This window comes from Anthonomus grandis, chromosome 10 (assembly GCF_022605725.1).
Source record: "Anthonomus grandis grandis chromosome 10, icAntGran1.3, whole genome shotgun sequence".
Taxonomy (NCBI): Eukaryota; Metazoa; Arthropoda; class Insecta; order Coleoptera; family Curculionidae; genus Anthonomus; species Anthonomus grandis.
In genome coordinates, this window is record NC_065555.1 from 5484845 (window position 1) to 5502302 (window position 17458).

A 17458-nucleotide genomic window follows, 5' to 3' on the forward strand; every position below is an offset into this window, starting at 1 on the left:
GGGTTGCCTATCCACTCGTTATTATGACAGCCGACTGATTACGTCATTTGTTTATCAAATTTTTTTTTTGACAGTGACAGCCGAAAATTTTGCAATAATTTACGATAAAATCCTTTTAATAATATGTTGAATAGCGGAGCCCCCGGTCGCTTATTTGGTGCCCTAGAGTCAGTAATGAATTAACGGATCGGACGACGCTAGTTATTATCGAGTGACAACGGTGTTATCACTTGCTTACCATGTGGTAATAAAGGACGTTATTAGTTATTTACAAAAATTTTTGATTCTATATGAAGACTGTTAACCCCTCTTTGATAAATTATTTGAAAGTGAAAGGCGGCCCCGTAATAAAGTTTGATCTAATTTCTTTGCTGGCCTCAAGCTGATCCCCCATTGAAGAAAGTTTTATTAGTGTGAAGCTGACCTATTCAGGTAAGTTTGACTATTTTATTAAATAAGGAGCACCTCTGCTAAGCATTATTACTATAGCCCTAATTAGATTCCATATTGAAAATGCCTTAACTAATGGCTGGGTTATATAATAATTATTATCATTAAGAAGAGTTTGTACCAGATTATTCAGTTAGTCGAGCCTCACACCCTAAGCAGCGGCATTCTCTAGAGTTACTAATTGCTTCCCCAGACAAATTAATATAATAAAAACCAATTTTCCAAATAGGTTGCATACTCAAGGCCAACATGTAACCACAGAATATAGTATAAATTTATTCTTGTTTTATACACATCACCTGGAAATCCCCTGTAAAAGAATTTAGTTGAACACTTGGGTAAGTTTATTAAAAGATCTGCTAATCAATCGATCCATTGTTTAAACTTTTATAGTGTCTGCATTTTATTGCCGATTGTACTCTATAAAATTTAGCCCATTAATTAAATTATATCATAAGCTGATGTGTGTGCCTTTATCAAATTGGCCTTTAAATTTGAATTGTTCTCTATTTAGTAATTATGTGCGATAATATTTTAATGGGTTCTTTCAGACTTCAGATAAGTGTTTTATGAATTATGCAAAATTAGTTTGGCAAGACAGTTCTGATCGGACTGTTGTTGTAGTGAGGTGCAGTGTTTTAGTTTTGAGGTTTCTTATATTATAGTAAGTAGTACCTAATGGTTTTCAACAATCACAATACATTTTGATAAAATTCTTTATCAGTAAATAACATGTTTACGTAAATGTGATGTTGAGTCAAAACATTTGACAACAATAATTCTTGGTGAGGTGTAACTAATATGCATTTTATTTATTTATTACTCGTTCAAATATCAGAAGAGTAATTAAATGTAAGAGTGCTTATAGGTACTGGATCAATCACAAGAAGAGGTTTGAATTTGTTATGGTTAAATTGATCTTGGGGATTAAGAACCTAATTTGATCCATGAAAGAACAGTTTTGTTATTAATAATATAATAGATAAAAAGGGTGCTATTTAGAATAGGTTTTTTTAATTAAACTTGGTAACCCAAATCCTAACTACATACTTGATATTTTTGTTGATAGTTTAAGGCCCATTATAAAATGTATAAAGTAAATAGGTGCGGCAGGGTCTTTTTAGTATGTATATAGTTTGTTTAGGTACATAGAATATCAAATTCTTTCCTGTAATTGGGTAAAACCTGTTGGAAATAAGTGCCTCTTTTTTTTTGTCTTCAATATTGTATCAAAGATCTCTTTTGTCAGAAGTTTGTAACCTTTTTTAGTGATCATTTCATAATGATGATTATTCTTTAAGTTTCACAGCAGTTGTACCTTCATTCTTTCTTATTCAACGAGCATTTGATTATTGACACAATAATCATTATATACAAAGCAATTGATTTTACATGAAAAAGTAATTGTTAGACTTTTCTTCTCGGACCATAGAGCAACATCATTTAAATCTAACTGAAACAGCTTACTAGCCTGTGGAACACCTGATGTTGAAACCAAATACTACTACCAAACTTGACACACTGATTAGTCAAATAAAATTCCATGAATTTACATGCATTTAGAGAAAAGTGAAACTCACCTAGTTTACTGATAGGAATCCCATGATCCATTGTATCAAAATCCAAAGCTTTTGCATATTCTGTCATAAAAACATCAAGCTGCTGTTTATCATAAATCTCATTTGCCACTGTATCGGTAACTGTCAACAGATCATGTAAAAACACATGTCTTATTGGTCTCAAAGTTTCTCAAATTGTAACCAAGGGAACATGAAGATAATCAGAGCAGCCCTTATTCATGTAAGAGGGAATATATCACTACCAGTTGATTTCTTAAGTTTGTCTTTATTGAACCTGTTCATCGGTTATACATAATAAGAAAAAGCAAAATTTCTTACTTAAATTCATGCATGCCAGAGTGCAGTGCATTGTCACTAAAATTTTATTACCTATTAGTTAGTAATTAGTTATGTTTTTATTATTATTTTTCATTACATATGCATTGTTTACTTATATTTTCATATATAGTCTCAGTGATTAGGATTAGATTCCTATTAGGCAATAAATATATTTCAATTTGAATTACTGAATTTTAAAGTAACTGGACTAAAGTCACCAGACCTTAAAATATTGTTTTTGGCATATACCATAGATTATGATAATACTGTGGTAGCGAAGGGGTGTAGATATAGACATAGATTGATGCTGAAATTTTAAAACACCTGGTATATTATCAGTTTTTCTCATTTAACTCATATAAAACAAACCTTTACAAGATATTTCAAAAAACATCCATAGAGGATGCAGTAATTTCATGAAAAATTTACAAAAATTAATTTAAACATAACGACATAAATTTCAGTGCTATACATACCATTTTTTATATTGCACTAACTTTTTATATTTTCATCGGAAAGAGTTTAGAGGAAAATGGAACATCACCATCACCACCACATGCCGGATGCCACCGGGGGTCATGACATGGCAGGGGGTCATCAGATGGGCTCGACCGAAGCCGCCATGCCGGACATGCACCACGGACACCACGACATGTCTGGACACTCCATGGCTGGTCATAGTATGGACATGATGAACATGTGGGTATGTACAGGTTCGTTCGCACAAGAATTAATTTAGTTTATTTTTTTTGTTTGAAAATTGCCTTAGAGGCATTATACACATACAATGTTTATACAGGTCAAAGGGTGGAGTATATTAAGTGGTTATGTTTTTAAGATAAAACAGTTGGATTGAATTATTTATTTGTCTATTACTTGTATAACAGATATGAAGCCAATTCAGATACTAACTGAAGGGAGCACTTAAAATGCACTTATTAGATAAATAATAAAAGAACATATTAACACAGAAATTACCTATTATTATTGTATAAAACATATTGATGGTCAGTTCTGTTCTGTTTCAGTTTATTTAGTATTGCCGCTTCAAAGTACCCGAATCAATGTTAATATTCAAATTCTTTATGCAAGTTAAAATTACATAAAGTAATGTACAGTCAATAAATAAAAAACAAAGAAGAACAGTAAAATAAGACCAGAATACATATAGGCACTGAACATTTTAGAGTTTTAACAAAACGCTGACTATAGTTAAAATACTCTTCATTTGAAATTGTTATTTGTTTCACCTTTCCTTAAATTTATATGTAAAGCATTTTATGCCATTCTGACACCTTTTCAGTCGCTGGAAAGCTTAGATTATTACTATTGCTTGTCAAATAGTCTTGTACATCCTTGTGTGTAACAAATAGATAGATAGATACCGTAAAACCCCATAACATTAAACACTTTTCGGCTTTCGTCTTTTGCAGATTCTTAATAATATACAATAGAGAAATAGTATTGTAAGCATATTGGGGGGACCAACAATACCTTTAAATATATAGAACAAAATGTTTACATTTAGGTAAGTAACACCCTTTTTTTAAAAAAAAAATAGGGTGTTCAATGTTATGGGTACATAACTTTGAACGAAGCTTTAAAATCACTTTAATGTTCAATTTATTGCGCCGTAATTGTTTCATTGAACAAAAAACAGCATATAATATGTGTTAATATTTTGTGTATCTACATAAAAAAAACTTGCAATGAAATTAAACACTCATAAAATTATTAATAGATATTTATTGAAATAAACAAATAAACGAATTGTTTAACAAAACTCAAATGAACAAATAAAAGGTGCATAGGTTAGATATTATCTAAAGATACAAAAGATTAGGTATTAATTAAACATAAACATAACATTAATTTTTTTGTTAACAAAAAATAACAAATACCCGTAAATGCCACTCACGCCAACTAAATCATAATTATTCATATATTACCTAAAAAAATAACATAAATAGGTATTACCTAGGTTAGATACTAATTAAAAGGAAACAAATTTTCTTTTTTTCGGCAAAGGGCAGGTTGAGATCAGAAGTGAAAAGACCTGTAAGAAAAATTATAGTAGTAATAAAATTATATCCAAAAAGGTAATAAAAATAGTAATACCTATTAAATATTTCCTAAATCTTCATTGAAAGTAAAATGCCCCCTAAACTCTGTAGGATTTCTTAATCTGCATTTTATTTGGCTACAATCAATAGAAGATATGTCTTCCACTTGAGGGAAAATAAAAGTTGAGGGTTTTTGCCCATATCGTCGAAGACAACTCACTTTAAAGCCGCTTTCATCCTTGGAAATGATTTTTGAGACGAACACTTTTTTTGCCTCCTTTTTTGTTCCTTCGTTGTATATAAATTCGGCCAATACAAAATTGTAGGCAGGAAAATCAGAAACTGTTTGAAAAGAAGGGCTGTAGGTTGAAGTTTCTAATGGAGCGCAAACCTTTGATGTCTGCCCAGGGGACTTCGGTGAAACAGAAGCCTAAAGAAGCACTTTCTTCAGAGCTGCTTAAGCACAAGGTTTCTTGTTCCTTTTGGATAATGGTAAGAAGATCTTCTTCTTCCGACGAGTCCATATACACAATATTGTTAGAATCGCTGCTATCGCTTTCTTCTGACGAGACTGACGATCGGTTATAATTTTTTAAAGCTTGCTTTTTGTTTTCCAAAGTTTTTCTGGCAGCTCCTTTGCTGGTTGATGGGATGTTATTCTGTGGGGTGAGATCTTCAAAGGCGATACTTTTTCCAGGAGCTACGTCTATTTTAGACCTTTTTCTGGCAGGGGCATTGGTATTTCTTTCTCCGTATCTCATGTTCATTAACATATTTAAAACGACATCCGAAACCACCTGAGAACTACTAGGATCATTATTTTCATTGGGCTCTTTCGGAAACCGACCTAATACTTCCTCAGGGCTCCATGGATAAATCCCGCATTTCTTGAATCCGGATACCAAGTTATCGGACTTGCAATCCGGTGCAACAGCATCACATAACGATTTCAATAATCGAGGAGATATTTCTTTTGGTAATACCTGCGACTTTTTTTTTAGCGACTGTTTCCATGTATCTAATATGGATCTCCACTTTCGCTTTAAAGGCCCATAGAAGGCAACATCTAGCGGCTGAGCGATGTGGGTAGAATTTTTGGGAAGACAACAAAATGAAATATTGTTTTCTTGAACTGCTCGCATTACCTCTTCAGAGAAATGACTTGGAAGATTATCTCCTATGAGCACGACTCGCCCTTCAATGTTTTTTCGAAAAGGTATAAATGAATTTAGGAACCAATCGGCAAAAATAACTGCGTCAAACCAACCGCTCTTACTGCGATTATATCGGGTATTTTTTGGTCCTCCTTCAGTCCAGGTTTGCCACAGATTTTCAGCCTTATATACTACGTACGGTGGGAGTATACGTCCATCCGCAGATCCACAGAACATTACGGAAATGCTACTTTTCGATGAATCTCTGATGCGTTCGGGGTATTTTATGCCTCTTGGAAAAATACATTTTTTCGTCGTCGGGTCATCTGACAAATTTGTCTCATCATAATTAAATATCCTGTTTGGAGGTAAAGGCTCACCGTTTTCAAAATCTATTTCTTTTAAATTAGAAAAGTATTCTGTTTCAATTCAATTAAATCATTTTCTCAGGTGTTCATCATTTTTGTGTCTTCTAATAAATCTGAGACACCACTTCTTACTGGACAACTTATTTTCAGGCAGTTGAGGAGCCTCTATTCCGTGCTTAAGGATTAGTTGCTGTACCAAGTGAGACAAATCTGTATAATCAAATGGAAAACCCCATTCACTTACAAGTAGGACGTGTTGCACAATAGCATTTTCCAATTCTACCGGAAGGACAAATGGTTTTCCAATTTTTCCAGTGTGGCGGTTGTTTAACTTATTGGACAATATGCCTTTTGGAAAACCGTATTGTTTACTCGCCTGACAAAGGCTAATTCTTTTATTTTTTATCATATTCAGAACCTGTTCAAGATTTTCTTTATCTTCTGCATTATTATAGCGCCGGTATATACGTTTTAGATTTTCCGCCGACATTAATGTAGTCTAAAAGAAAAAAAAGTCCTATATTAATATTACTTCCCTGTTTTAAAAATGCAATTATGGGCAGTTTTTGAAATTTAGAGGTTAGGTTATAAAATGTAACTTTAAAAGTATTAGTATAATAAATTAAGGTAAATAAAGTATTAATATAAAAAAATTTTATTAGTATAAGGTATACCCCAAAATTCAAGTTTACCCATATACTTACGGTTTTATAAGACCCTAGAGCTCCCAACAAATACAAAAAAAAGTCTTTACTGTGTGGTCAGATGCAAGTTAAAGTTTTCGCACTACAAATTTACCGGCATTTTTAGACAAACCGTTCAATTTTATATGAGCGTTCAAAGTAATAGGGTTTTACGGTACTTATATAGAGCAATTTGGAATATAATATATAATAACACAGCCTCTCTGGGGATATATACCAAATTTCCTGAAATACATGCACTTCCACAAAACCTCCTTTGCATCTCTTCATTGCTCTCATCATTGCTATCCAGGTAATTAAAAATTATAGGATTACCATTTAGGGTGAATGACATATAAGCACATGATATTTAATTTGAAGCTATGGTATTCCGCAACATACACCATTGTTGTCTAAATGTCAATGTATAAAAACCTTACTTATCTCACCTCTTAAAAGTGTTGTTAAAAGGGTTCAAACTGTAAATGTCTCCAGCCAGTTTAGTTTTTTTAGTATAAGATTTTAATTTGATGTCAGAATATTTTACTGTAATTTAATAAACAACCCTACCTTATTAAATATTAATAGATAGCATGTTTTGTTTTATAACATAATTATTCAGAGGAAAATTCATAATCTGGACTAAATTGATAGTGTTGATGTCTTGGTAGGTTTAGCAAAATTGGATGCTCGTCTTTATTTTCATATATTTTTATTGTAGATAAATCCATTCCAGTAAAATAGTGAATAAATTAACTGTCAAATCTTAATATTGATTTTCTTCTCAAGATCTTACCCCTTTTTTTTAAGTTTTATTGTGGCCGGTACATACCTAGAACTTGCAGTAATTGATGCTAAGCCTTGTCTACATTTTTGGAAGGTCTCAATGTTGACAGATTTATACCACTTAGATAGGAAACTCCCATAAGAGCCAATAGAACAGTGAAACGTCGGTGAATGTTGCGCCCTCAGAATGTCGAGGAATAGTACTAACAGGAAACGAATATAAATTTGTGACGTCATAATGGCGCCAAATTTGATTTTCGCTTGTTATTAGGGGCAAAATGCTCATATCTCTGAAACCAAGCGAGTTAAAGACTTGAAAATTGAAACACGCATTCTTCTAGCAAAATCATTGGAGGACACCTATTTCAGTGTTTTTCCAGAAAGGTATTTGAAATTAAGAAACTAGCCTTGGAAGTTGAAAAAATAATTATTTTTTTATTACGGTTATTAGGGGGCGGAAATGCTTCATATCTCTGAAACCAAGAGAGTTAAAGACTTGAAAATTGAAACACACATTGTTCTAGAAAAATCATTGGACACCTATTTCAGTGTTTTTCCAGAAAGTTATTTAAAATTAAGAAATTAGCCTTGGAAGTTGAAAAATGAATTATTTTTTTATTAAGGTTATCTAAGGAGCAAAATGCTCATATCTCTGAAACCAAGCGAGTTAAAGACTTGAAAGTTGAAACACACATTCTTCTAAAAAAATCATTGGACACCTACTTCAGTGTTTTTCCAAAATATTATTTGAAATTAAGATATTAGCCTTGGAAGTTGAAAAAATAATTATTTTTTTATTAAGGTTATCTAAGGGGCAAAATGCTCATATCTCTGAAACCAAGAGAGTTACAGACTTGAAAATTGAAACACACATTCTTCTAAAAAAATCATTGGACACCTATTTCAGTGTTTTTCCAGAAAGTTATTTGAAATTAAAAAACTAGCCTTGGAAGTTGAAAAAATAATTATTTTTTTATTACGGTTATCTAAGGGGCAAAATGCTCATATCTCTGAAACCAAGCGAGTTAAAGGCTTGAAAATTGAAACACACATTCTTGTAGAAAAATCATTGGACACCTATTTCAGTGTTTTTCCAGAAAGTTATTTGAAATTAAGAAATTAGCCTTGGAAGTTGAAAAATGAATTATTTTTTTATTTAGGTTATTAGGGGCAAAATGCTCATATCTCTGAAACCAAGCGAGTTAAAGACTTGAAATTTGAAACACACATTCTTCTAGAAAAATCATTGGACACCTATATCAGTGTTTTTCTAGAAAGTTATTTGAAATTAAGGAATTAGCCTTGGAAGTTGAAAAATGAATTATTTTTTTATTACGGTTATTAGGGGGCAGAAATGCTTCATATCTCTGAAACCAAGCGAGTTAAAGACTTGAAACACGCATTCTTCTAGCAAAATCATTGGAGGACACCTATTTCACTGTTTTTCCAGAAAGTTATTTGAAATTAAGAAATTAGCCTTGGAAGTTGAAAAAATAATTATTTTTTTTATTACGGTTATCTAAGGGGCAAAATGCTCATATCTCTGAAACCAAGCGAGTTAAAGGCTTGAAAATTGAAACACACATTCTTGTAGAAAAATCATTGGACACCTACTTCAGTGTTTTTCCAAAATGTTATTTGAAATTAAGAAATTAGCCTTGGAAGTTGAAAAATGAATTATTTTTTTATTAAGGTTATTAGGGGGCAGAAATGCTCATATCTCTGAAACCAAGCGAGTTAAAGGCTTGAAAATTGAAACACACATTCTTCTAGAAAAATCATTGGACACCTACTTCAGTGTTTTTCCAGAAAGTTATTTGAAATTAAGAAATTAGCCTTGGAAGTTGAAAAATTAATTATTTTTTTATTACGGTTATCTGAGGGGGAGAAATGCTTCATATCTCTGAAACCAAGAGAGTTAAATAAAAACTTTAAATTAATAATGCTTAACACACATAGTACTCAATTGGAGCCAATATAATACCATTTTCATCACAGCATAAATTATTAATCGAATTAGATGAAGCAGTGGCAGTATCAGCTTCTTGTATTTTCAAACAAATTTATATTCACATACATAAATATTAAATTTGAGAGTGACTTATAACATATTATTGCATACTCAAATGCATATTCCAAATCCATATATCCAAAAATATTCGGACAAATATATGCAAATAGAGGTCCTTAATAAAGTAGGAAAATTTTAAAATATGTAGTTCGGTAAGTAACTTTAACAGTCCAGGTTATGAGGCAATTCCTCGATTTAATCCCCCACTGTAATTATTATGGAATTTTAAAATTAAATAAACAGTTGACAAATATCCAACTTCTTTTTTATTATTATATATATTACTTAAAAAAAGGATTTAAATTAATTGTCTAACAAACTGATTTTATCCATCTTCGTTATTTATATCAATAGAAGGTACTGAAAATATATTTAAGAAAACATTACATATAATTAAAATAACAGGACTTGAAATTGATTTAACCGCAATATTTTTCCTAATCTTAAATTTAATACAACTTGTTCTTGAGCCATTACAAATTAATAAGTTTTTGTCTCAATGTTAAACTAGATTTAAACATTCTAATAACAGGTAATTCAAGAGTTTAGTTTTAGATATAGAATAGGATTTTTTGTGTATAGTGTTTTTTATCTGTTTTTCATGTTATTAGTGCATACACAAGAAGAACTGATGATGCTTGGTACAGGCGAAACACCTGTAATCTTTTAACTTTCTATTGTGACTTGAAGTTTGATTTCTTACTATTTAATATACTCCTTGAGAAAATTGGACTATTTCCTTGAATGCTCAAAGAAAGATTTAGATTATCTAACGCATATTCCAGAATTCTCAGGAACTATATACTAATTCCTACTATGTAGATGTAATACTTATCAATAAAAAATCCTGCTACTTGACAGGCAAGTTCAACAGAAAACCTGAAAGCATTTACAATCAATCAGTATTTAACCGTTGTTGTGAAACTTTATTAAGAATACTTTGGGATTCAGTATTCTGTCCACCTGGTTTTTAGCTACCCCAAGCTTGAATGACCCCCTGTTTGTCCTCTTCTCTCCTTCTATTAATACCAACATAATTAAACAAAAAAAAGACACTAATTAACTGTTCATCTAATTTTTCCTTATTTTCAGTTTCAATTTTCAACAAATACCACCGTGCTATTTGAACAGTGGCATTTTACGACAGTAGGCGGCCTAATAGGGTCCATGATAGGCATTTTTATAATGGCCGCTCTCTATGAAGGACTGAAGTACTATAGGTACATAATAATATATCAATTGAATAAAAAGAAAAACACTAACCGTGTTTTATTTCTAGGGAATTTTTATTTTGGAAAACGTACAACGCCTTACAGTATAAAGCGGTGTCGTTACCGGATAAGGCGACGGTACCGGACGAGCCCCAAGTCGTACAGTAAGTATCGCAAAAGTAGTAATTCTGTTGCCATACGGAGACGTTTATTAACGTAATTTTTTTAATTTCCTAGTGTGGTTGGAGAGGTTATTCACAAACAACCGTAAGTGGGGCAAAAAAAAAATTTGTTGGTATCACTTGGATGTTGTTTGATGTTTTGTAATCTAGATGTAGTTGTAGTGGGGTTGAATTGAGGTGTACAGGGTGGACCTTTTTTATGGACTAAATAACGCCCGATTTGGATTTGGAAAGGATGGTGACACTTTAGGTCAAGATTATTATTTCAATGCATTGAAACAGTACTTAATTGTTGCAAAAACAGTGAATGTAGATAAAGAAACTCATCAGTTTTGATACGAAACTAAAACAGTAAAATCGGTGCATGAGTTTTTAAAATATTTGGATTTTTATAAAGCCTTTGATAGTATCAATGTTTTTTTCAGTGCATTGAAAGAGCCCTTAATAACTCCGAAACGGACGCAGTTACAAGGAAACTTATAGAAACCTTTTTGGTAAAGAAACTCATTGGCTTTCATATGAAACTAAAATCAATAAAATCGGTGCATGAATTTTTAAAATACTTAGATTTTTGTAAAGCCTTTGATAGTATCAAGATTTTTCTATTACCTTAAGTTAGCGGTCAATAACTTCAAAACAGTTATAGTTACAAGAAAATTTACAGCAACCTTTTTGGTAAAGAAACTCATTGGCTTTCATATGAAACTAAAATCAATAAAATCGGTGCATGAATTTTTACAATATTTAGATTTTTGTAAAGCCTTTGATAGTATCAAGATTTTTCTATTACATTAAGTTAGCGGTCAATAACTTCAAAACAGTTATAGTTACAATAAAACTTATAGAAACCTTTTTGGTAAAGAAACTCATTGGCTTTCATATGAAACTAAAATCAATAAAATCGGTGCATTAGTTTTTAAAATATTTAGATTTTTGTAAAGCTTTTGATAGTTTCAAGATTTTTCTATTACATTAAGTTAGCGGTCAATAACTTCAAAACAGTTATAGTTACAAGAAAACTTATAGAAACCTTTTTGGTAAAGAAACTCATTGGCTTTCATATGGAACTAAAATCAATAAAATCGGTGCATGCATTTTTAAAATACTTAGATTTTTGTAAAGCTTTTGATAGTTTCAAGATTTTTCTATTACATTAAGATAGCGGTCAATAACTTCAAAACAGTTATAGTTACAAGAAAACTTATAGAAACCTTTTTGGTAAAGAAACTCATTGGCTTTCATATGAAACTAAAATCAATAAAATCGGTGCATGCATTTTTAAAATACTTAGATTCTTGTAAAGCCTTTGATAGTATCAAGATTTTTCTATTACATTAAGTTAGCGGTCAATAACTCCAAAACAGTTATAGTTACAAGAAAACTTATAGAAACCTTTTTGGTAAAGAAACTCATTGGCTTTCATATGAAACTAAAATCAATAAAATCGTTGCATTAGTTTTTAAAATATTTAGATTTTTGTAAAGCCTTTGATAGTATCAAGATTTTTCTATTACATTAAGTTAGCGGTCAATAACTTCAAAACAGTTATAGTTACAAGAAAACTTACAGCAACCTTTTTGGTAAAGAAACTCATTGGCTTTCATATGAAACTAAAATCAATGAAATCGGTGCATGAATTTTTAAAATACTTAGATTTTTATAAAGCCTTTGATAGTATCAAGATTTTTGTATTACATTAAGTTAGCGGTCAATAACTCCAAAACAGTTATAGCTGCAAGAAAACTGGTAAGAATCTTTTTAGTAATGACATTCATCAGCTTTCATATGAAACTAAAATCAATAAAATCGGTGCATTAGTTTTTAAAATATTTAGATTTTTGTAAAGCCTTTGATATTATCAAGATTTTTCTATTACATTAAGTTAGCGGTCAATAACTCCAAAACAGTTATAGTCACAAGGAAACTTGTAAAAATCTTTTTGGTAACGACATTCATCAGCTTTCATATGAAACTAAAATCAATAAAATCGGTGCATGAATTTTTAAAATACTTAGATTTTTGTAAAGCCTTTGATAGCATCAAGATTTTTCTATTACATTAAGTTAGCGGTCAATAACTTCAAAACAGTTATAGTTACAAGAAAACTTATAGAAACCTTTTTGGTAAAGAAACTCATTGGCTTTCATATGGAACTAAAATCAATAAAATCGGTGCATGAATTTTTAAAATACTTAGATTTTTGTAAAGCCTTTGATAGTATCAAGATTTTTCTATTACATTAAGTTAGCGGTCAATAACTTCAAAACAGTTATAGTTACAATAAAACTTATAGAAACCTTTTTGGTAAAGAAACTCATTGGCTTTCATATGAAACTAAAACCAATAAAATCGGTGCATTAGTTTTTAAAATATTTAGATTTTTGTAAAGATTTTGATAGTATCAAGATTTTTCTATTACATTAAGTTAGCGGTCGATAACTTCAAAACAGTTATAGTTACAAGGAAACTTATAGAAACCTTTTTGGTAAAGAAACTCATTGGCTTTCATATGAAACTAAAATCAATGAAATCGGTGCATGAATTTTTAAAATACTTAGATTTTTGTAAAGCCTTTGATAGTATCAAGATTTTTCTATTACATTAAGTTAGCGGTCAATAACTTCAAAACAGTTATAGTTACAAGAAAACTTATAGAAACCTTTTTGGTAAAGAAACTCATTGGCTTTCATATGAAACTAAAATCAATAAAATCGGTGCATGCATTTTTAAAATACTTAGATTTTTGTAAAGCCTTTGATAGTATCAAGATTTTTCTATTACATTAAGTTAGCGGTTTAACTAAAATCACGGTCAAACTTCTACACAAATTTTTTTAGACAGTAATTTTTTTCCAAATCTAAATAATGATCTTTTAGGCCACCCTCTACATCTAGCATTGTGCATGTCCTTTGGTTTTAATGTAACTCACAACCGCTTCAGCCTTCCACCATTAAAAATCCACGTAATAATTTTCCAGGCCGGCGATACTCAGCAAGATCCACTTCTACCAAACGTTCCTGCACATGATCCAGATGATCCTCAGCTATTTCCTGATGTTGATCTTCATGACGTACAACGTGTGGCTGTGCATCGCGGTAGTCCTGGGGGCGGGCGTCGGTTACTTCCTCTTCGGTTGGAAAAAAGGTTTGATCGTTGACGTCACGGAACACTGCCACTGACCTCCCCATGCCTTTTTTTTTCTTTTTTAATATCCTAAGCAGTAAAATGTAATGTTAATTAGGTGTGGCAAAGTAAGATAATAAAAAAATATATAGGTATTGTTACGAGGGAATCTCTTACAACAACAACAAACTCTTGGACCTTATTATTATTGACTTTTATGAGGGGAATTAGAGAAAACCGCTTCTACTTCTTTATAATTGAACAAATAAGGCTAAAATGAAATTCATTCCATATAATGGGGGTACCAAATAAAGACAATGACGCCTCGGAATATAATTATACAGGGTGTACCGTAAGTGTAGCAGCTGTTCTGCTTCTTCCATTGACGAATTCAGTCCATATAAGATTCAAATTTGCAACAGGGTCTCTTCTATTTTTTCTTGTTTAATTATTATTTTTTTGTTAGACGACGTACATTATATTGTTCCTATTATTTTTTTTTTCGATAATATTTAGGTTTACTTTATATGTAAATTAAAACTTTTAAAAGTTGTTGTATTGTTTATATTGTATGTATGTATGTAAAAAAAATATATGATAAATGAATAAGGCCTCTCTGTTTTTGTTTCATTTGAATATCTTTGATATGATGAATATTCAAAACCCATAGTCAGCAAATTATTTGATAGCTACGACTTTTCTCAGGTAGTTGATGAACCAACTCGTCTGACTGATACAACAGCCACTTTACTAGACCCAATTTTTATTAATGATAAAAATATTGTAACTTAGAGTGGGACATTAGATTCAAATGGGATAACTAATCACCTATTGACATTTTGCTATATAAACATAACATGTATTATAAAAACTGAAAAATTTTTGACTCTATAAGGGATTTTAAGCATTTCGATGAACCTGAATTTTTACTTGACCTTCAGTCTGAAGTATGGTGGGATGAATAATTGTTCTACCTTCATGATATAAATAGTAAAGTTGAGTATCTGACTCATAATATAGAGTATTTATTTGATAAGCATGCTCCCGTAAGGTCCATTAGAGTGACTAAGCCTTATACACCATTGTTGACTTATGCAATAAGAGGTTTAATGAGGGAAAGATACAAAACAAGGCTCAAATGTAAATTAAACAACTCTACAGAAAATTTTGGACATTATAAAATGCTTGGAAATCTTACTAAGAATTCTATACGTAAGGAAAAGTTGGCTTATTTGCAATATTTGAAGACCCAAAAGGCTTAACGAAAAGTTTGGCAAACTTTAAGAGACCTCAATGTTTATGTTCCTACAAATACAGTTATTCAGATTCCTCCTGAATAGGTAAATGTGGAAGAGATAAATACATATTTCTGCAGCGTTTTTAAAAAATCAAACAACTGTGATAATAAAGTAGCATATTATAATAATAATAATATAAGGGAAGGCATACAATTTACTTTCAAATTGGTCGATCCCTCTAATGTGTTTAAGTATGTGCAGAGTATTAGATCAAATGCTGCAAGCATTGATGGCATAACAGATGGTGAAACTGTGTTTGCATGTGATAATATTACATATAACTCATATTGTAAATAGTTGTCTCGAACATGGTAATTTCCCAAATTGCTGGAAAGAACAAAACATGATCCTGTCAGTTTTACAGATTTGAGGCCTGTTAGTCTGCTTCCTGTAGTATCAAAAGTTCTGGAAAGAGTGGTTCATGTTCAGATCACTGATTACTTTAATACAAATGGCTTTCTTCCTGTGCATCAATCGGGCTTTAGATCTAGTCATAGTACAGCAGCTGCACTTCTAAATATTACTGACGACATTGTAAAAATTCAAGATAGGCAAATGGCTGCTATATTGATTTTGATAGACTACTCTAAAGCCTTTGATGTTATTGATCATGAGTTGATGTGTGCCAAGCTATCATATTATGGTTTTGGGAAGGTTGAAATACTGTTCTTTAGGTCATATTTAACAGGTCGAAGGCAGGTAGTTAGGATAGGTGGTGAGACATCGCAGAGTAGAAACATTATTTCGGGAGTGGCACAAGGCTCCATATTTGGCCCTTTGTTGTATGTCATTTATACTGCAGATATGTTTTCTATTGTATCAACGCACATGCAAGCATATGGGGATGATACACAATTATTATTTCAGTTTAATTAATCCTTAGACAATTAATCCTGCAAAAACTACAATGTTACTGTTTTGTTCTGAAAAGAAAAGGGGCATACTCATGAATCGACTTAATATTCAGGTTGAAAATACTCGGTTGACTTTTGCTAACTTAACTGCGGTAAAAATTTGGGTTTGTGTATAGATATACAGCTTAATTTTGAACAACATTTAAAATCTTTACTAAAAAGAAGTTATGTGAGAATGAAGCTTTTATATGCTAGCAGACACCTTTCAAATTTTAAAACAAGAAAAAAATTGTGTGAGTCACTTATTATGTCTATTTATTCGTTTTGTTTCATAGTATATTATCCATTCTTACATGTTGTAAATAAAAAACGGATACAATACGTTCAGAATACATGATTTAGATTTGTTTATAAATTAAGAAAATTTGATCATGTCTCAGAAAATATAAAACAGTTGGATTGGTTTAAGTTTAATTATTTTATAGAAAACTAAATATGTGTCAACAACTAGTATATTTGTTTAAAAAACTAACTTATAGGGGGCTATGCATAATCACTTTTTGCGAGATAAAAATTATTTAACAATGCCACAACATAGAACTTCTTTTTTTAAAAAGAGCTTCAGTTATAATTGTGTGAACTTATATAAAAACTTACCTCTTCAATTTAAGGTATGCAATTCTGGTTATTTAATAGGTCTAAGTACAAGAGGTATTTATTAGATATGCAGTAGATTTTTAGCACTTTTTTAGTGACAGATATATTGTATGTATATATGTACTGCATTGTTATATTGTTATGGTTGGTTAAAACTGTTTTATCCTCAGTGTTATCTCTTAAAAGCATTCTATTGGATTTTCTCTGTTAACATTTAAAGATGGTGAACTTAATATCCGGAGAATTGGTTGAGTGGAAGAATGGCCAGGAGGCTAAACTTCGCCAGTTGCGCTATTCTTGTGCATATGATGTGAGTGTACATTTTCATATGTTTTTGCATTGTATGTGCAAAGAAATACTTGAATAAAGGCGTTATTTATTTATTTATTTTATTTATTTATATAGTTTCGGAGATATTTAGGATTTATTTTAAGGTTAGTTCAACGTCAATGAATTAAACTTTTCCCTTATTTTTAACCACTGACCCACTCATTACGATCGTTTGGCTCCGACATATGAGAGAGAGGTCCGAGTAGGAGCTCATTTGGCCAAAAGCAGGTTGGTTGAGTGATAGAAGAGACTTTTGGTTGTTTTTAACGCTTCAGTTGAGCTTAAAGGCTTTTATTTTTGGCAATTCCTGAGGATGGATGTGGAAACATG

General features: G+C 31.3%; 1 protein-coding gene across 4 annotated transcripts; it reads left to right on the plus strand.

Moving 5' to 3' along the window:
- Positions 1–64: 64 nt before the first annotated feature.
- On the plus strand, positions 65–14604 carry LOC126741309 (high affinity copper uptake protein 1). Of its 4 annotated transcripts, none has more exons than XM_050447702.1 (6): positions 65–432; positions 2868–3051; positions 10566–10693; positions 10753–10848; positions 10922–10951; positions 13844–14604. In XM_050447702.1, exons 2-6 carry the CDS (start codon positions 2881–2883, stop codon positions 14043–14045), a joined length of 627 nt encoding a protein of 208 aa, XP_050303659.1. In that variant the 5' UTR covers positions 65–432; positions 2868–2880; the 3' UTR covers positions 14046–14604. The 4 variants fall into 4 exon arrangements, with proteins under 4 accessions (XP_050303659.1, XP_050303662.1, XP_050303661.1 ...); XM_050447704.1 differs by lacking the exon at positions 65–432 and adding an exon at positions 665–788; XM_050447703.1 differs by lacking the exon at positions 65–432 and adding an exon at positions 955–1114.
- The last annotated feature ends 2854 nt before the right edge of the window (positions 14605–17458 follow it).

Coding starts and splice junctions, on each gene's coding strand:
- LOC126741309 (XM_050447702.1), top strand. CDS start 2,881: ATGGAACATCACCATCACCACCACATGCCGGATGCCACCGGGGGTCAT. Junction 10,849..10,921: donor GACGAGCCCCAAGTCGTACA/GTAAGTATCGCA, acceptor TTAATTTCCTAG/TGTGGTTGGAGAGGTTATTC. Junction 10,952..13,843: donor GAGGTTATTCACAAACAACC/GTAAGTGGGGCA, acceptor ATAATTTTCCAG/GCCGGCGATACTCAGCAAGA.